This window comes from Perna viridis, chromosome 1 (genome assembly GCF_037379345.1).
Source record: "Perna viridis isolate PV_CMFRI_1.1 ecotype Kerala chromosome 1, ASM3737934v1, whole genome shotgun sequence".
NCBI lineage: Eukaryota > Metazoa > Mollusca > Bivalvia > Mytilida > Mytilidae > Perna > Perna viridis.
Genome location: NC_142445.1, coordinates 56003463 through 56026188, shown reverse-complemented (window position 1 = coordinate 56026188; position 22726 = coordinate 56003463). Strand labels below are relative to the sequence as shown.

General features: G+C 33.9%; 1 protein-coding gene across 10 annotated transcripts in view; it reads left to right on the top strand.

Moving 5' to 3' along the window:
* LOC148629477 (GTP-binding protein Di-Ras2-like) overlaps positions 1 to 12591 on the top strand; it is a 36896-nt gene extending 24305 nt beyond the window's left edge. For 4 of the 10 annotated variants that reach the window (XM_088551812.1, XM_088551844.1, XM_088551860.1 and 1 more), the window contains exon 2: positions 8692 to 9662. In XM_088551812.1, the coding sequence (XP_088407938.1) occupies positions 8692 to 9321 (630 nt within the window). In that variant the 3' untranslated portion in view covers positions 9322 to 9662. The other 6 variants (XR_015916390.1, XM_088551869.1, XM_088551854.1 and 3 more) reach the window with 6 other exon arrangements.
* The last annotated feature ends 10135 nt before the right edge of the window (positions 12592 to 22726 follow it).

Below are 22726 nucleotides of genomic sequence, written 5' to 3'. Positions count from 1 at the left end.
TTCAACATTGAATTGACCTACCTTTCTGCCTCACATGCACTTGAAAGTGTTGATTTTATTCCAGAAAGTATTTTGCTGGGTCAAAGATTCAGCAAATTGGATCATTAGATCACGGATGGACATTAAATCACGTGACAATGCATTTCACAAATGCACGTCGTCACATGACAAATATTTACCCCGAATACACCATGACCAACATTCACGTGTATGACTATGCCCGGGGACTGTGTAAACGCTTTGATGCTTCACACCGTCCGTGAGATACCCCAAATGATAGCTAAGGGCGTTAAAAAAAACCCCTCTGCCCGTCATGTATTATAAATACCACACATGAGTGCAAACCGGGTCTAACAGTATTGGATATTTATGTTTATCGCGCGAAAATGAAAATTAATTAAACCAAATATAGGAACAGTCAGCTGATGGTCAGCGTCACTCATATCGTGCAAAGGATTGGCTAACACTGTGTTACGAAATATTTTGGGGGAATTTAGTGGTTTATTTCCACAAAGACAGTCGAATTATCTGCTTAAAGCAACCACGAAGACTAGCTTTATAACGCACGACATGAAGGGTATAACGGATAGACGGAAAGTGCTATCTTTTTCAACGTTATTGTTATAGTGTTATTTAAAAACAAAGAGCATCTGATACACTTACGTTTCCCTTTGTGTAGACATTATACAATAAGAAATTTCCATTTCTTACTTCTCCAATTCATTTCTTCCAACAAGTAAGATTCGGCGTTACACGAACGTCCGTGGCTTCTCTTTTACGGAAAAAAGAAGTATTTTTAATGAAACAAAATCTTAAACTAAACTTTTAACTACTGTAACTATCACGTGACTAGCTAATATGTGCATGGACTGGACCTCATAAAATAGAAAGGGGCAGTTACTGTAAATAATATTTAAGTTGAAAGTTCAAGTATCGTACTATATGTATATGTTATCGGTAAGTTGTATGACGTCAGCTATATTATGAAAAGTCGAAATTGTATGTAACAATTTACTTGGTAACCAGACAATATCTTGTCTTGTACCGTTACATTTCCTAAACGACTGCCAAACAAATCACCACCACACCCTGTATTGTAAAAAAGTCGTAATTAAGAGTATTATTGACCATTAAATAAACTACCCCAATGAAGAGACCAATCAAATACGGTTTCTATGAGTTAGTAAACAACTATTGATGGTTTAATGTGTGCAAAGACTCATTCTTAGTCAAATATAATCATCGTTGTAATCCAATGATTGGAGCAACAAAAATAATCAGCCTATTTAAAAACATGTTCATTGAAATATGATTATATAAGGCGAAGACTGTTACTGTATTAAATTTGTAAGTACGATTTTTCTCAAATCACCCCTGAAATGTATTCGAAAAATACTGTATAAAATTCATGCAGTAATTCAGTTATTTTTTCTTTACTTAAGTTTAAATTTACATCTGTGAACTTTTTATATTAAAACAAAATCATTTTTCCCAATATCAACAAACAGTTTTTTTCCTGAGTTCTGCAGATGTTTATTGCTTTACGAAAATTGTCTTATATCTTGTTTCAAAATACATTACATAAAAATTATGAAAATATCTTAACATTACTTTTACTTTAAAAGGAAAATTTCATCTATAATTATTCGGTATAACCGTTTTCCCTCTACATGTCGATTTTTTAAGGAGTATCATGAAAACAGGGAATCAATGAGTGCTATAACACAGGCAAAGCATAAAGAGAACAAAACTAATCCCGCGAAGCAATAGCTTTTCAAGAGGTCCGCAGCAATTAAAAAGAGGATAGGACCTATATATAAATGAACCAGTACACCAACCAATTGTCTGATTAAAACCCTGCTCTTTTTGTGTCTCATGAATCAGATTTTCTGTAACTTGTCACGCATACAGACTTGAAGTGCCTCTCCGTTTTACTTAGCTTGACACTTTGTCTCGGGAATCAATTTTGAAGGAAAGAAATAATTTGTTAATAAGACGGAAGGTTAACCAAACTCTCATTGATTTTAAAGCAAACAGGTTTAACGACCTTATTTCTTACTGAAGATTAAAATAAGCAGGAATTAAACGACGGTCATACAGTTTTATTTTCTGACTTCTGGGGTAAAATGATGCTTATACGTATAGATTTTTATTGTACAAATTGTAAAAAACATCTACTGGTTTCAGGAAAAATTCAAGTTCTCGGAATATTTGATTCGTTAGTAGAACACTAGAAATTCTCGTCCTTATTTGTTTCCGAGGTAATCTATAACTCGGTATGGATAATTAAAGCAAAAATATATTAAGCTGATATTAAAATCGATAAAAAAATAATTACCGGATTTTCCTTGTAAATCAGTTAGATTTCTGGAATTATTTGTCAATCCAATCTGCACGATTTTGTGTCCAAAACACATCAATATTCATATCTGGTATCAACGTGGAAATGAAACAAAACAGGTCTATAGACGTATCCCGGAATGCACGTCTCTTTTAAACAAAACGTATTGTAATTAATTTTTCTATCCGTCTAAACAACAAAAAGTACCGAACTATATTTAACAAATAAAATGCATTAACATTACAAAAGACAAACGAAGCTTGCATACTTAATTTTGTAAGAAAATATGCCAGAAAACTTACTTTCAATACTTTATTTCTATTAAGGGTTCATTCATTAAAACATAAAACTGACCCAAAAACTTTCTATAGACAAGCAATGCTGTGTTTCATTCAAACAAACCATGTTTGGAATAATACTTATTGGGAATATTATGGGCTATATGACCAAGAACTTTCTGTAATTTATCTTTATAAGTTTACATATCAGTAAATACGATTCTAGAATGTAAAACTCTTTACTTACATTGAAATTTACTGACCGTGGCAGATGAACTACATGCAAACCAGAACCAAAGTAATCTTGATTTGAAACATCCACAAGGGTTAAAATGTATAGAAAACTTAAGCAGCAGTCTTTGTAAGAATCAAGCAAAATCTGAAAAATGTGATACACCCCAAAAAAGGCTACATATTTTTATTTTTGTAATTAAGTTGTTTTATGGGTCTGTATTGTGAAATGTGTAATTATTTATTCAAATCTGCCTGCTCTTAGGTGATTATCAACATTGAAAGTCCAATAGTATACAGTTATTAAATGGGTTGGATGCAATAGACCAGAATATTTGTCCTGAGGTACTGAGAATGATCAAGTGTTCTTCTCAGTACCAAAGGGCAAATGTTCTGGTCTATTGCATCCAACCCATTTAATAACTGTTTCATTACCTAATTTGTCTATGAGATATGATAAAGAATAGAAATGGGGAATATGTCAAAGAGACAACCATTCGACCAGGAATAGGAAATTGACTGCTCCGTGTTTACGAATTGGCAGACGAGAGTCACATCTACGTTTTTACACACGAGTTTTTTTGTGTGTAAATTCCAATTCAATGAAGCGCTTAAAAAAGTTCAACCAATCAAAAGGCTTAGATAAAGGTCATTATGGGGTCAGTGCAATAGACTCCTCAAGGAGACTATTGCACCGTGCAATAGTACATCGACAGTGCAATAGATCGCCCTGTCCTGAATAAATTTTGAAAATAGAGAAAAATATGTGTATATTTAATAAACAAGATAAAACCTTATAATTAGGTAATAAATTCTATTGTATTTGAGTGTCATTTACAGAGTTATCTCCCTTACTTTTGAATTCTACAGTGCATTCTATACAATTTTTATTTCCTATGAGGACGGGTTATATGAAAAACCAAATGTTAATTTCTGTTTACTAAAGCATTTTAAACATAATATCAAAAATAAAAATATGTAGCCTTTCCAACCATGTATCACATTTTGCATGATTCTTAGCTGGAGTGCTACTTAAGTAGTTACAGTAGTACCAATTCCTCAGTGCAGTAACAAAGCTTGTCTTTTAGACATTACCAAAACTGTTTGAGGCCTTATATCATCAAAGGATTTACACGTCTGTTTTGTTAATCGTTTTACATTTTGGTGTATACAAGGACACCTGCGTAATATGTAGTAATCAGGACTTAGCTATTTTTAAGTTTTAGACTTATTTTTTTTTTTTTTTTGGTCGTATTTAGTAGGGTGCAGTATACGATAAATATAAACAAAACAACGTAGTTTTTCTTTTAAATGTATATCAAGAATCGTCATGATGTTGGTGGATTTAAAACGATAATATAGTACTTATGGTTAAATAAGTGTTGTTTGTAAACTTACACATTAAAATTTTTCTAACAGGGGACGTCACGAATGTAATATTTGAGTTTGTATTTAAAATACATAAGATAACTTAAAAATAGATTTGAATTGAGAATTTGTGCATCACTGACGTCAAAAACGAAATTAAAGACCGACAGTAGTAATTGGAAATATTATTACTTCACGTAAGCACGGTTGGTTCAAAGTTCACCTCAAATATTGAAAATTAAAAACAAGTAACGATAAATGTTTATCTTGCCAAGATAGAGTTCATTTCTGCTGGTGTACAAAGTAAGTTGCTTATTTTTCACATTTTATTTTTTATTTTTAATATAAGTGGAAGAATTTTTGATACTCATAATTAGCAAAGTATATAAAAATGATATAGTAGCAATACATTACGTTTTTATGCACAGCAGCCATGCTATTTACACCATCACTAGATCAAAAAGGTGGAGATGGAATTGACTGCTTGTCCTCGAAAAAAGTTTGGTTGGTTATAAAGAAAAACTGGAAATCACTGGAACGTTCCCACCTCCTTTTTCCATGTGCCCGTAAGCTGGTCCCCTTTGGCGAATTTCCGAATCCACCAGTGTACACCTAAGTGCCGATTCTGTAGTACCATGTAAATTCCTTTAAAATATTATTTTTATAAATCACGTATCTTCAACAAAATTGGAACGGTTTTTAGATTTTCGGTTTGTGTGTCGATTCACTTTCGTCTGTACATATGACCGTCTGTCCGTACGTTAGGGTTCAATCTGCTTTATATTGAAGCTGTATGATTATATTTAATATATATATATATATATAAGCTCCCCGATATTTTTTTAGGAAACGCGTCAATGATTCAAAATTCGAGAAAAGCCTTATATACGTTTTGACACGAACATTTATATAAACGTCCCAGAATGTGACGACTCTATTCGCTACACTGCCCCATCAGATCAAATTGATACAGGGAGGATAATGTAAACTTATAGATGCACAAAGTCCAGCGCCCTAGACCACTCGGCCAGCTAGCCTAGCTGCGGCCAGCGAAAGCTATATTTTAATATAGCCTAGCTGGCCGAGGGGTGTAGGGCGCTGGACTTAGTGCATCTATAGTTTGCATTATCTTCCCTGTACTTTGTGCAGGCGGTGTCACACGAGTTCGAGTCAAGCGGAGGGAATGACCAAAAATTTGCAACGCAAATTTTACAGTTTTAACATCGTTGTGAATTTTTCAGACCTTTCTATAAGTTTACATCATCTTCCCTGTATCACTTTGATCCGATGGAGCAGTGTAGCCAATAGAGTCGTCACATTCTGAGACGTTTGTATAATATTGATTTGTTGTGACATCATTAATTAGTTCCTCTATCCTACATAATAACACTTAGATGAACTGTCCCGTACTACCATACATCATGTACTAAGAGCCCTAGATCAATCCTACGAGGAGGAATGACCCGGCCAGCGAAAGCTATATTTTATAGCCTAGCTGGCCGAGTGGTCTAGGGCGCTATATATCAAATCTAAATAAGAGAAATCCCGGACTGAATTGTTGCAAATACCTTGACGTCAAACAGGCGGTGTCATTGTTGTGCTCTTACATATGGGTCGTTCAGACATTATAATATTCCCTAATGTGAAAATTTGTGATAATGGCTTGTTACAAAACATCCTTCTCTTTTCGTTATACCTTTGGGAATAGCTGATAAAATGAAATAATTGTTTTTTTGTAGACCTACAAGTTGGCGCTTAGGGTTTGGCTTATTTACAACTGTTGTAATTTTTCAGAACGAAAATGCTGTGTCTATATAATGATTACTGTTTTCAAAAGAAATCTTGCTTGATGGAAAAATATCCAAAGGCTGTATGATCATTATTAATCAACTGATCTATGATATTTAAACTGCTGAATAAAATTTTATATTAAAGGAGAAGAAAGTTCAATTTAAATTAAACTGACAGACCGTGAATAAGGTCTACCGAACCTTTTCAATTTTCTAGTTGACTGTTGATAATCATAAGGAATACCACTATTAAAATGGTTGACAATGATGTACCCAGAATATCATTTTACCGTTCAGTTTCAGAGGTCAGTCTATTTTTCAAGGCAAATTAGCATTCTAGTAAATATATAGTTTTTCTTACAAATGTTCAACTTTACCACTTTGGTATTGTAATTGTTTTCGTCGTATAGTTTGTAGTTTAAGTCAGGTCGTCAGGTCATCAGGTCGTCAGGTCATTCAAGTCAGGTTAATTTGCATTAATTTTACAATTAGTACAGGATTTTTTATCAAGCTAGAAAAGGGCGGTAAATACACCAGATATATTTTTGACAACTTCTGGGTCGATAATACATCTCCATGTTTGCAGAAATATACAAACGGTTTTCTTTCCATAAAGATGGCAGTTATGACTGAACAAATATTTTATTACACTAGTATTCCTTATAGTGATGCAAATATAAGACAGATGGGTGCACCATGCATTTTCCATTATTGTTTTGACTAGCTGGGATACTGATTTCATGTGTAAACAGTTGTCAGTGTTTTTTTTAAATAGTCGATTTGTTGTATTCCATATTCTTTGTTGTTACCCCCCCCCCCCATCCCCCGCTTAAAGCGGGAGGAATATTGGGATCTTGCTGTCCTACTGTTTATCCCTCCGTTCATTCTTCCGTTCCGATATTACTGAGTGGAGTTCCATGAACTTTGCATGTATACATTCTTCATCAGATACAGTTGCGCACAGGTGCTATTTAATAATACAGCAGTCAATCTAAACCAGTTGACACCATTTTTCACCTCCTATTTTGCAGTTCCATCTTAATTGCGTTTGGAGTTTTCTGTATATTTTCTGTGATATGAGCGAGGGTATTGCCTAATGGGCTTTGCTCACAGTTTTTCTATGTTATTTTGTGCTTTATCCTAGAGTCTTCCAGGACTATCATTCATGACCTTTTATTTGACTTAATCTTGAGCAATAAAAATATAGCTGATACACCCCATGTCACTTATAAATTAGAACTTGACTAAACTTTTAAATCATTTAATAGATCTTTGTGTGGACTATTATTATCAAAGATATATTGTGTATCTTTATAATAGCATTATAAGTATATGTCTTGCTATGCCTAAGATTTGTTTGACGCGCTGTCCGTGAAGGCGAAACAAGATAAGAATAGAAAGTTAAAGTTACTGTTAATTAAGATCTTTTTTTTTATTTTGTACTATTTTCCAATAAAAGATGACCGAATTTGTTTGAGACTCCGTTCCAATTGGAAGCGGCTTTACAAATATCGTACTAACAATAAATTGATACGATATTTACATTTTAAACTTATTAAGATATTGAATTGTGCAATAATGACTGTCCAGGTTTTAGCGGTACATGGTGATGGACGGCCAGCGATAAATCAGGAAGTAAAGTCAGTGTCTGTAACGTTACCGTCAGAAGTTCCTGACAATAGAGTGTTAAAATAACATTATGATAGCCGTAATTCAATGCAATTTACAGACATCTAATTCAAGTGATAGTTTTTGTTCTGGTCTGTATCGACCGTTCTTTAGCTCTGTATTTGCTCAGAGTTTCCCATGAATAGAAGGTTATTGATTCCTGTCTACAGGAATCGGATGTACGCAAAATCTAGATCCCACAATAACTATATTCGGTTTATTGATATCACGATGGCAGTGATATAGAGTCGAAGGACACTTTTCCTATAGAAATCCTTTAAACTCCCACCGGTTGACGTAACTGTCACTCTAAACTTTATTGGACATCATCGATTATTTCTTTTATAAAAACGAAACCTGATTTGATGCTAACGATCTGATAAAACTTTACTAAAAAGCAAATTGTTTCCTTTGTTGGTTTTTATTCTTCCCTTGATATGTAACGATTCGGACATACTATCAGTTGGAAGTTTCTAGAAAACACCTTTAACAGCCACCAAAGTATTTAAAAGGATCGATGTCGCAGTTGCAACAGTAATACAATAGGATTTCTGCTTTTTAGATTGGAGATAATTGGTTTATTTATAGATATATCGGAAAGGATATAAAACAGTACCACGGAACTTTTAACGGACTTGACGTCATAGTCCAACCAACTATCATCAAATAGGTTTAATCGACTGGCAACTATTGAACAAATCATTTATGATATTCACTCTGTTAGGTATCTAATGCTCTTGTCGGAGTTACAGAATAAAAATTCGTTCTTTAACATGAAGAAAAAACAAAGCTCGGAAAATGTAAGTTAAGAGTACTTTAAAAGAAATTTATGAATAATTATAACCGTTCAAATTGGCTGAAATAATGTTTGAATGGTGAAGGACTTTATGTAGCAGATGATGACGCTATTTATATTCCAGATGTATCCATGATAAAGACACAGACTGTGCTTGATTTCTATTGCTTTATTACATTGTTACGAAGTATGAATATGTTTTTTGACTTTTTTTTTCAGGTGCCAAAAGACAGGTCAGTTCGCTTGCGAGTCATGCCGGAGCAGAGTAACGACTATAGAGTCGTCGTGTTTGGTGCAGGAGGTGTCGGTAAATCGTCGTTAGTTCTGAGATTTGTGAGAGGAACATTTAGGGAAAGTTATATTCCGACTATAGAGGACACGTACCGGCAAGTTATAAGTTGTAACAAACAAGTGTGTACATTACAAATTACTGACACTACCGGAAGTCACCAATTCCCGGCCATGCAAAGACTGTCAATATCGAAAGGTCATGCTTTCATTTTAGTGTACTCCATTACAAGTAGACAGTCATTAGATGAGTTAAAACCAATATACGACGAAATTGTAGAAATTAAAAGTGATTTAGAACATATTCCGGTTATGTTAGTTGGGAATAAATGTGATGAATTTAACCGAGAAGTGCCCACTTCTGAATGTGCTGAACTAGCAAAAAGATGGAACTGTGCATTTTTAGAGACATCGGCAAAAACAAATCATAATGTCAAGGAATTATTTCAGGAACTTCTTCAGTTAGAAAAAAGACGAACAATGAGCTTACAACTAGAAACAAAAAAGACAAAATCACAGAAACGAAAAGAAAAATTAAAGGGAAAGTGTAATCTAATGTAGTACCATCTATGTCAATACTTTGAACGAAGCGGCGCATTCAATTCAAATAGGATTTATCTATCCATGATTGGGGTATCCGCTGCTAAGGAATGCTCATGATGCCACTTTTGGCATCTTATGTTCGTTCGTCATTTAGTTAAACGGACCTTTTGATTTATGCAGCCGAACCTGATAATAGGTATTTAAGATGTGACAATGTAATACTGTTAGTTATTTATTATTTGTTTGGTGGTCCTGTTACCGTTGTTATTATGCAGATAACTTGTTTTGGGTTCACAAAATATTCGTTTAATGAGGATGTTAGATTGATTTATATTAAAAAGGTATTAGAAAAACGTGTATACGATGTTTTAGTATGCTTAATTTGTGCTTGTACATTGAATTTTGTAAAAAGGGAAACGTACTAGACAATTACAAGCTTTATTATTGATTACTTTCTCTTTTGTTTAAAGAAAGAAATTAAGACAAAAATCAGGCTCTTATTCCATTTATACCGATAAAAGTTAGTTCAGAGGAAATCATGATAGTATGTACGTAATAGTGTCTTAAAGTTAAAGCGAAGGAAAAATATGGCGTTAAATACAGATAGAGAAGCTAAACAACACACTGTACCTAAAAGCAAACACACCTTATGTAAAAAAAAAATAATAATGATGAAGCTCGACTTCCCCAAATAGGTGCGTTGGTAAAACGTGAAACACAGAGTTGCTTTCGTCGTGTATACAGAAGTGCAAAAAAAGAACACTTTGTCAGAGAGAAATTTTCAAAACTGACCTGACTGGAGAGGATATTCTATTTGAAATTTGCTTACGTGAAAACATTTGATCATCTTTGATTACGCTACTCTACATAAAATTGAATCGAGAAATACTCAATATTTCAATAATGTATGTAATACTTTGAAATACGTAGAAACTAATCCGTTATTAAAAAATTTAGAATTACCCGAAATGAAAACACAAAACAAAGGAACGAAAGAAAAAAAAACGATAAAAAAAAACATTTAACAATAGCAACAAAAGAAAAAAAAGAATTGTGTATAATACATCCTTATTTTATAGGTAGTAGTAAGACAACAAGCACAGCAACGCTTTATGTAGACTTATAAACACTTCGGCGATAAAGAACATTCAAAAGACTTGGCAAACGTGTACCTACCCATTTAGCAGATCACCGATTGACAAAAACTTAGTTGGCTAGAACCGGTAAAGATATGCTAGGTAGAACACCGAATTTTTCACGCGGCTCGTATTCTCATCCGTATATCGGCTTTATGGTATGTTAGCGCATTGTTATTGTCTTTATAAAATAAAGGTACCGCTTGTTGACTATAACGCTAATCGTACGTCAATGGAATGAAATGTTTAGTGCCATTGTGATATCATCAATAAACGGCGTTGTATCAAAGAAAACGATTGTTGCACAAACTTCACAGTTCTTCATGACTGAGCAAGATGCTGTCGATTTGCATTTATATAACAATTGGAAAAGCATTTTAATTAAAGGACAATCGACGTCAAAGCGAGCTGAACATTTCAAAGTCAAACAAAACGAAGAAATAAAGAGAGAAATACGGCACCAGAAAGTCAGCCTCCACCATGGCAAACTTTGTGCACTGATAGGGTAAATGTATTCTAATAAGCACATTTCATGTCCGGTGTACAGGACAAAAAAAAGGTATGACACACCGAACAAATTTAACGTCACTGTGAAAACCGCACAACTGTCATTTGGTTTAATGCTTTAGAAAACAATGGAATTCTTCCACTCCATGAAATTTTCTTAGAATCCCTTTTGATATCTTGTTCTCTTTTTATGTCACGTTGGTAGTTCAGTGAACCTAAGGATTACTTGCTGTGGAAACTACTTTTTCCAACTCCACTAGTGATTCTAATAAAGATGGGAGTTTCCAATCTATATTTTTGCGAAGAACTTTTTTATTAAAGTAATCTATTATTTATGGTAATGTCTTCCTACACAGAAACTAATTCAGTGTCTATCATTAGAACCAGAAAAGCGAATGATTAGTGTATGGCAAGAAAACTGTGACTGTAATTATGAGTTGCGTAGAAAAATAAGTCTAAACACGACGAACGGATCCGCAGTTTTGATGCTTCTTCCTGACAGGAATTATTCTCAGTTGATGTAATTGATAGAAGATTCATCGCCACACGCAATCTTAGTTCTGCTGTAAAATGACTGAAATTTTATAATAATGAAATCACGATCACGAAACACGAGTCGCCTGAAAATAGCTGAAATATTGCTGCTCGGGCGTTAAACCCCAACAAACAAACAAACAAACGAAACACGAGTACATCGGCATCACTTACATTTAAACAATTCTAAACAACACCACGTCTTTTAACTCACACCATAAACCTAGATATCGTTTTGACTGTACCAGAAAATAGTGCATCAGTAAAAGTCTAAATGTGTAAAGCTCTTATTTTTTCCAACTTATATATCTGATATGGATCGCGTTTTGCATGAACTATACGATAATGATTTTTAGTATTGTTTTTGTTTGTTTCTTTGTTTTGTTTTGTTTTGTTTTTGTCGTGTTTCTGTTATTTCAACTGTCGTGCATTTTCAATTACTTTCAAACTGAAATACTCGATCTATGAGGGTAGTGTAATCAAAGATTTAATTTTGATTAGATTGAATCTTAAAGTTTTAAACTATTTTTAAGTCGCTAGTATTGTTAGCGACTTCTTGTATTCGTAATTTCAGTACTTGATATTCCCATATGATTTGCATAAATATATAGTTATAGGCCACATAATGCTGCAGATCCTCGCCATGTTTACCGCCATAGCGTCATAGTTCTAACTTCATACGAGATAGTTTCTTGCTTGTGCGAGAACGGGAAGTTAACATGAAATTATCGGCTAGCTTTGGACATTACCTAGTTTCCGATTCAGGCACTGAGGCTCGTTACAAGACTATATAGTTCATATACCTTAGCACGCCCCGATATTTATGAATATTCGTTGCCAGCTGCTAAATCTGGTTCCTAAACTGGTTCCCTGAACAATATCATAAGCGACCCAAAGATCGCTACAACGTACCTTTTAAAACATATCACACACTTGTCTATGCGTGTTTTTGCTGGTATTAGAATGGGAAGTTTACAATAAAAGATAAAATGATCAGTTAGCATTGAATTTTTGTAATGTTACCCAGTTTCCGATTCAAACACAGACGTTCGTTACAATTGATAATACGAAGGTCATACATTTTATCAGGACACCGTTATCTATATATAGCCATTGATAGTTGTTTAATCTTGTTCCGGATGATTGAAGACATTCGGGTCATAACGGTTACGAAAGAGTACGCAATAATACCAAGAAAACCAAGATTTTTATGGAAGTCACCTCCTTTTAGAGCATATCGCATTTGTACCATTTCGGATTTTGAAAGGAAGCCAAAATCAGTGACAGTGAATATTTGACGATAAGCGACTTTGAAGACTTCAGTCTTTGATTTTTAATATCTGTCCTTCTTTCGCTGATAAATAGCTAAGTTGCTGGTCAACAATTTATCATGCACAATTATTACTAATTTAGGCAACAAGAAACGTACGTTATTTGCTCAAAAGATAACTTCAGCATAAAACTGATAATGATTTGAGGAGCAACAATTTCTTATCATCTCATACAATTGTACCACACAGTTGTTCAATCAGTAATTTCTCAGCACCAACCTTTCTATGAGCGAAGGGGCTGGTTTTGAAAACGAAATAAATTGATTCCACAATTTAGCAAATCATTCCTCCTCATATTGTGATAACATTGTATAGGTCATTTAATACTCGAAACTTCAGGCGATGCCATGATCTTATCATTGACAGCTTTGCTATCGAAAGTTACGGCGATTATCGTAAGCATAAAGTGGTGTCATAATCACCCACACGTCATCCGAGAACAGATATGGAGGCAGTTAAAAAATGTCGAGGACTAAAATAATTGAATAAAAAGTTCACTTCATTTAAATTTACTGTGTTTATTGTAGGTGTAATGAAAAATTACAATGTGCTTTTGTAAGCTGTGGGAAGTATACCTCACAACTTGCACGTAAAGACAGAAATCAGATTCTCTTGTTATACTTTAGTGTTTATATAAAGAATCAATATTAACTTTTCCTGTCGTTGTGACAAAGCTCTACAGTTACAGTTATGAAAACGCATTTTGTGATTAATTTGTGAACGCCCTCCCGTGCATCCTACGCCGCGAAAAACGGATTATGTAGAATATCGAGATTTCACGTGAGAAATATTCATTTTTTTCAACATCCCATTCCCTCCTTACTTCACCGACTAAATGAGCTATTTATTAAGCTTCTGTCAATTAATAAAGCTGTGACAAGATTTCACGTCATTTGCCTTACCTAGAATTTTGTCGTTCGAGGAATCGTGTTAAATGGTTATAATCATATTATTCAAAAATGTTGACTATGTTATTTATAAGTTAAATCAATGCTAAATGTTTATCGCCAGAAATAAGATTGACGACTGTCATATGTTGAATTACATGTCGCTGGTATGACAAACGAAAAAGACCTTTGTTGCTTATGTGTTTGAACAGAGATGTCCAAAAACACTTTTTAATATCACCCCAACTTTCCAATGTTTTAAAATCAAGTTTTTTAAAAGCCCACAAATAATGAATTCTTCCGTAATAACAGGTGAATATAGATGGGGAAGAATTCACTAAAGAAACTAAAAGTGTGAAGTGAAAACAAGAAAAATTTGATTTGCTCTAAACGGCAAATAAGGTGACATACTATGAATTTTTACTTACTTGACTTAATAATTAAATGTAATTTTGTCAATATTTCAAGCTAAATATTTGCATGATATTTGTACGTACGTAACTGACAAAATAATGTTTTGCCATATTAAATCAAGAAGGGAATAGTCTTTGTATTCAACTGTTAACTTGAAGTAATGTTATGTTCCAAACAAAAAAAATAGGTTACGTGTAGAAAAATAATCTTTATGGTTAATAGTAGAAAATATAAAAAAGTGTTGTTTATGGCAATGTTAGATAATGGCATATAATGAAAGTTTTTTTTCTTCAATTCACTATTTACAAGACAATTGAACATGTTTTATATTTTTATTAATTTAATCTTGTCAACTAAAGCAGTTCCATATATCAACCGAAACATCTTGCTCTTTGGTTTTTGTTTCATGTAAAAGGTTAGGGTATAAATATGTATATACAATTTATTGAGCTCTTCAAGGAGTTAAATATAGATCCTTCAGCTCATTTACCTTTAAAGTGTACAAATTTAAAATTGTATGTAACATTGACAATTTTTTTGTCAATGTTATATACAAACTAGCAAGTTTTAAATTATTCTCTGTATTTTGTTTTCCGTGGCTCCCCTTTTCACTGGAATGTTAATTATATATGATTGAGCAAGTTTCAGGGTAGAAAAGGGACATTTGATCATATCTAGATCTTTTTGCAAGATTATCCAAACAGAATGCATCATTTCTTGTCAAAGCTAGACCGTTACGTACTCATGTAATAAAGCAATATGTCTGTTTCCCTTTGTGTGCAAAGAAATCGTTCTGTTATGTTATTTATTTGTTTAAAATAGATTATGAAGTCAATGGCCATTAAAAACTAGCCTTTTGCTTTCATCATTAACTAGAAATTGGTGTTCTAAAATATTGATGTACGTAACGATGTGTCAATTTTACGTGTACTAGTTTTAACTCATTTGAGATGTGGTTTTTCATCAACTTAAAATAAATATTTCATTAAAACACAAGTGTGGACACAGAGTGGTATTGCCCAAAGAGCAAATTTCAACATACATACGTTTTAACTTGAAAGAGTAACCAATGGAACCAAGATTCTAGCGGAAATCAAAGGAATGTAATCCAGGAACAAAGACCAGACATGGAAAACAGACAAACACAACAATGAACATAAAGTAACTAAAATAATACATACAAAGTAACAAAAGTAAATGAGAAACTCGGACTCAACTTAAAACTGGGAGCATGACCCAGGGTGAACGTGTTTACATCGTCCAGAAAACTCCTCCATTTACTGAAATCAATAATTGAATTGTGCACATGTTCATAAATATATATTAACATGTGTTACTAAATATCTACTGTTATCAATAAATGGGGAACTAATTCCACAATGACTTGCCACAACCATAAGACATGTCATGTACATATTCTTCCTTGAAGGTGTACTTGAATGGATGTGTTGAACTTGCTATGCCATGTTGATAAAGATTGGGCATTTCACTTTATGTAGGTTAGCTTGGTAAAATTCTGAGCTCTCAGTTTTTTTGTTTTTTTAGATTAATAGAAACCGACAGTGTGGTTACATGGATGGCCCTAATTTTAAAATGGTAGGGGCCACAAACTAAAAACAAAATAAATAGGAGCAATCATTAGTTAGTTGTTATTAAAATCATAAAAAATTCATAACAATTGATCAACCATAACCATAAAGTCACCGCACGAAAATAAAGTGAATATGGACGACGACGACACGGACACGATTAGGCAAATTCGGGATTTGGACATGCTCCATTTTCAATTCCATAAAAAGCCTGTCAATTACTCTTCCTTAGGACCAAATTAGTAGTGTATGAATTGCTAAGAATTTACATCTGTAATGTCTTTGTTTTTACGTTAGTCATAGTTAAAACAGTTCTCTAGCGAAGGAGAAAAAAACTGCATAATGGAAAAATTGCCCACTTACACTCACGTACTCGACGAAAAACATACGAAATTATTAAGAAACAAAAATACAATACCGGTATATAGAGGACTTCAAGGCCAAATCCATCGGTACTGACTCACAATCAACACTTCAAAATCAATATTTCAACTAAATCTTGTATCAAACAATGTTATCTAATTCAAATTACTGTAGTCACATACATTTGTAGCCGAAAAAAAGTTTCCTTGGACAAAAACTGTTTACTTGTTTTGCAACTGTATAAAATATATCAAGAGGCACTGCTAGTATCATTTGGTTTCAGAACCAACATAACGTGTACGTATGTTCAGCACTTCACAACACTGTCATTAACTTTTCTTTAGAATCTTCATTTGTATATGTATAAACAATTGATGTAAGAGGTTGGAATTCCGTTCTTTCATACCCCAAGCCAAGTCAGAAAAAAATCTTGCCAGACAATCTCTAGCACTACTGGAGTAATAAATAGACCATCCGTTTAGGCATAAAAATGTCTCCGATCACCCTACTGACCCTGAAGTTTTTATTTCAAATTTTGAAGAAAAACATATAAAATAAAAATTCTGCTGATTATCTTTCAGAAAAAAAAAGAAGAAAATTGAAGACACACATGCCAGGAGTGTGCTCTTGGCCGTGGATAATCCCTTTTTGGAATTCGGCACATGAGATATTTTTTTTTGTTTTTACCACCTCCGTCAAAACAAAACAAAAATTACTTATGCGCAGAATCCCAAAAGGGATTAGTCTGTGGACTAAGTCTATTACATGTTTAGTCTGCATATTTGGCTTTCATTGTATCTTTATGACTTATTTTATTTCAAAAATATCAAATGAGAAAAAAAATCCCTACCCGACCGACCGACCCTACAAAATTTTAGAATTGTGCTCGGAAACATAACATATATATTTTTTCGCATCAATTGACTGGCATGCAACAATATCTGCCTTACATGCATTAGAAAGTGTTGTTTTTATCCCAAAGAGTATTTTGATGGGTCAAAGATCCAGCAAATGCTGCTGTAGGCTATTTAGCGTGCATATTACCAATTGAAGCACTAGGTCACCGACATTAAATCACGTGATAATGCATTAATTTCTAATAAATTTAAAGAATGAACGTGGTCATATGACAACTAATTTCCCCGAAAACACAATGATCCACATTTACGGGCTTCACTATGCCCGGGGACTGTGTAAACGCTTTGATGCTTTACACCGTCCGTGATAGGCCCCATACGATAGCCAAGGACGTTAAGAAACACCTCAGTCCGTCACGCATTACACCGGGCCTGTCATTATTGAGTATATATATGTTAACACGAAAACAAAAATTAAACCAAGTATAGGAACAGTCAGCTGATTTTCAATGTCACTTACATCGTGCAAATGATTGGCTAACACTGTGTTACGAAAGAGTGTTGGAGATATTAGTGGTTTATATCCACAAAGACAGTCGAATTATCTCCTAGAAGAAACGATGTTCTAGTCTTATAATGCACTAAATGAAGGATGTAACGGATATACGGAAAGTGCTATCATTTCAACTTTATTGTTATAGTGTTATTTAAATAGAATTTAACTAAAACTATTTTCACGCTTAAAAAAATTGTCGACATAAAAACCCTGATGGCAACAACTTTCAAAGTTGTATATTTTGAACGTTCAAAAAAAAAGTTCAAACAGAATGTATATAATATATAGAATGTATAAAGGTCTTGTTGGCTTTTGAAACTCATTTTTTTTTTAAATAAATTTACCAATTTGGAAACCGGCCCACTATGTACTAGCTATTGACTTCAACAAGAGTCCAAGATGATAAATATTTACAAATATCTGATTAAATATGTTTAAAAATACCTGAAGTGTAAACTGTTGCACAGGACTAAGTAAGAAAATGGATAAAACGAGAACACGTAGACTTTGAAACGTATGCAAGTTTTATGTAGATCAGTGAGGAGGAGTGTCAATGCTACTTCAGTTTTCAAAGACCCTGGTGTAGCAATAACACTGTCCACTATACATGACACCAGACAAAGCCCAAAACAACATTGCTTCTTGTCTGCAGAAGACATTACATCCAATATTTATTATTAGAGTAGTAATAAGATATATTATACTGCCTCTACACTCTCCAAAGAATGGATAGTGGAAACCCATAAATCTGTACTAATCTATTTCGGTCTCTCTACCAGAGACGATTATTGTGATCTAAACTATTTACTGGATTCCTTAACTCCACAAGAATCTATACAAACAACGCTACATAGCTGGATCTGCAAAATGTACCACCAAACGGCTTTCAAAACTTTTAACTTCTATACTCACAGCTGTTAAAGATGGTCTCCAGTCCTACAACGACACTTGTTACTCCTGTAGTAGTATTAATTTAATGTGGATCCTGAAAAAAAATTAAAGACCTTCTGGAAACCCTCAATTATTATCAGAATACAACACCATTAAAATAATTTTCCAACTCTTTATACGTCGATTCTCCATACTCAATTAAAATCCCGACTCAAAAACATCATACATCGTTGTTTTACTCCAAAAAAAGACGGTACACCTAGATACAGATATGCAGTACTTGGTAGAAATTCTTCATACTTTTTTTTAAAAACGATTTAAAATCATCTTCCAAATTCACCGAAGAAGATGTTTTCAAAATGCTGGAATGTTTGATCGACAACGTATTTGTCCAGTGTGGTGGGTGCGTTTTTCATCAAACGGTTGGTATTCCAAGGGGAACAAATTATGCTCCTCTACTCACAGACCTATTCCTTCACTCTAATGAGGTTGACTTCAAAGCTGATCTTATCCAAAGGGAGGAACATCGTTTAACCAGTTCCTCTGATCTCAATTTCCGCTTTGTAGACAACATATTATCGTTAAACAATCCTAGTTTCGGGGATTTTTATAGATCGCATTTACCCCAAAGAACTTGAGATAAGGATATTACAGACACTGTGAAGTCTTGTACTGGATTCATATCTGTCTTTGTACTGTATCTTTGTACTGTCTCATATCTTGACCTACACTTAGAGATCAATTGACCAAACTACGACAGACGCGATGATTTTCATTCTGTATTGTCAATTTTCCTTTCATCTGTGGCAATATCCCTTCAGCACTAGCGTATGGAGTTTTCATATCATAACTCATACGTTATGCCAGAGCTTTCCATATCTATGCAGACTTTTTGTATCGCGCTAGACTTCTTACAGTTAGGCTTCTGGAACAGGGTTATGTTGCTACAAAATTGACGTTGTTACTACAGTAGTTTATTGTCGTCATCATGAACTCGTGGATCGTTACGGTGTACCCATCTGCACTATGAGAACAGTATTGATTAACATGTCATGGTTTTCCTTTCCAGTTTTGTCTACCCAGGACTTGGGTTTTTATGAGCAGCTCGGGGGTGTTTCTAGAAAGGCAGAGGACGCCTTCCCTGCCGGTGCACCTTGTCCGTGTTCCCAGTTTTTGGTGGAGTCGAGTTGCTCTTTCATTTTTGTTGCTTTGTACGTATTACTTTGGCCCTGGATAACATTCTTATGGTTTCCGCTAGATCTTGGTTCCTTAGATTACCCTCAATTTATCTTTACACAGCCAATAGTTTCCAAATTATTGTTAAATAAATAAAAATAATATAAAATCGTTTCCATCGACGCACTTGCGAATTATCTGCTTTCGTCTGGAAAAGTTTCGTCACTTTCGTCAGAATATTACTTAACAACTTTCAGGGGCGTAGCTGCCTATACGCAAATACGCAGTTGCGTACTTTCGGAAAAAGTAACAAAATTAAAAACACACATTTTAAAGATGAAATAAAGGTTTTATGCAATGACAAATCCTTTTTAATACATAATGATACTCCAATATACACCATAAAGTAATTCGCGATATCAAAACTATCAATTCCGGAAATTTTGTACTTTGCCTTGAGCGACCCCCCAAGACCCCTCGCCGTAATTTTGCGTACAACTAAAACAGGCCTAGCTACGCCCCTGACTTTTGAAGTTCAGAATTTGATTTTAAAACCAAACAACAGCGAATGAAGTGCTTTGTTACTATAGTACTATATTATATTGACAGCCAAATATATCTTTTTACATAAAAATGATGAAAAAGCGTGATGAAGTAGTAGTTGTCACAAAACAATGAATTCCTCTGAACTGGTGTAGTGTCTAATTATTGCACTAGAAAAAAGCGATGTTTATCGTAACGAAGACATCTGATTCCTCTGCAACATTTTGACTTTCCAATAAAGGGTAACAAAAAAGTTATCAAATTGATAGGCAGCTAATTCAAGGCAGTGGTCAAAGAAGGCAAGTCTAACAAATGGCAATATCAAGGAAAAACAAATGGAAAGTTGGAAATATTCCAATTGTTAATTCTGACTATGTACCACAGGCCCTTGGGACCAGGATCTCCTTACAGAAGGCGATAGACGAAAAACCGGGCCTAGTATAAACAGCATTAAATAGCAAGCGGACATGTCTGAGAACACGCATAATAACTCAAATATGGAAACAAAATGATTTAATGATATTTTTGTGATTTAAAAAAATCCTGGCCATAAGGGCCTGTGCTATGTACAGGCATGACGGTTAGATCAGGTTTTAGATTGTGCTTAACTTTACGCTTCCATTATGGTTTTATACGGTTTCAGTATATTGCAATACAAATAGTCATATAAATAGAAAAACAAAACAAAACGTGCTCATTGATATCATGTGAGAAAAATTGTGTGAAAGTTTCATCAAATTCCATTCAGCGGTTTCATGCAGAGAAGTTGCGGATTAAAACTGAGGATGGAATAACGGACAGCATAAGTCACTATATACCTCAAGTAGGGAGATAAGATAAGAAGGGACTATATAACCATTACTACAGTGTACTTATAAATGTCATTACAGTATGTAAAGTGATATTTATAGTATGAAAATACACATTATGTCAGATCCATGATTTTTAATAGACTTAATTTACAAGAAGAAGATTCAGATAAGAGAAAGAGTGACTCATGGGTTAGTTGTATAAAAGAAATCTTCACCCTTTTAGACCTAGAAAAACAAGTTAAGAAGAAACTGCAAAACAAGTTCGCTAATATGTGGTACAATATATATATATATATATACAACATCTCAGAATGTGACGACTCTATTTGCTACACTGCTCCATCGGATCAAATTGATACAGGGAAGATATATAAACGTATAGAAAGGTCTGAAAAATTCCCAACGATGTTAGAACTGTCAAATTTTTTGGTAGTTCCCTCCGCGGGACTCGAACTCGTACTGCTGTGACATCTATGGCAACACCGCCTGCACAAAGTCCAGCGCCCTAGACCACTCGACCATATAGCCTAGCTGATCGAGTGGTCTGTTATGATCATAGTAACAATCCTCATCAAAAGAATAAATCACGTACTTATCGAAAATTATAAAAAATATTTCAAAATTGAAAATTATCTTAATCCTAGAAACAAACAAGAGCAACGGTTGCATAGTTTCAAATGGATAAGCATTAGTGCACATCTCAGCTGAATATTGGAAAGGGTCGGTATATCGGATTGAAATCCGAAGAGAAAATGTGTAATTTATGCAATGAAGAGGTTGAGGACGAAATACATTTTCTCCTCAAATGTAAATCTCTAGAACAGCAGAGAAATCCTCTTCTTAATATTCTAGCCAAAAATTATTTAAAAAATTACTACTCTTTCAATAGAGAAAAAATTTACACGATTATTCAGTAATGAAGACACTGATGTAATCAATGTAATCGGTAAAGTTTTGGATGTTGTCTTTAATAAAAGAGATATTTATTGGGTCTCACTAACCACTTCCGGGTCAAATAGCCATCCCCTATGTAGTATCTAAAACACACTGAACCTAGATCTATGCATTGTAGGTGCATTATTTGTGTGTATTCTGATCAGAAGTAGTCATAATAAGGCTGAGAATGTGTACTTTAAAATCACATTTGTAATTTACTACAAAAGTGTATAAATATTATTTTCATGTGCGAGTAATTTGCCTCCATGCTGTCAGTTAGCAGAACAAGTAAAAATGTGGATTTTCAGTATTATTTATTCAAGTAAATTTTGTGAAGAATTTCTACAATCATCGTACCATTAGCATAATGATTTTGGAAGCCTTATATTCAAAGCTTCGCAACGGTATGCAACTTTAAGATGTCATTTGTCCTGGGAATTCACGGTGAGACTTTGAAAATTACTTTTTTAACATGTAAAGTAATGGAAACGTTAGAAGTAGTTAGTGAGACCTTTATTAAACTGATATGGGTTGTCTCCCTCTATTTTGAGATCGCGGTGTGGAAGTATAGGTGTTTTTGTTGTCAATGTCATAGTAATGTTTATGTAACTCCTCACCTCATCTCCTTAGTTTAATTTGTTGTATATGTATGAGTATTACAATGTAACAAACAACATGTCAGTGATCATAATCAGTTATTTATTTTTTTTTATTAATGTGTTCCTTTTTATGTTATGAATGGTTGTTTGTAATTGCTTTGCCCGCAAAAGCACTTTAATTGATAAATAAACCATTTCGTATTTGTATTTGTATTTGAAGATGCTGGGTTAATTTTGTACCATGCCACGACATTACTTATTGCCACAGGTAATTCTATTGCCTCTATATATA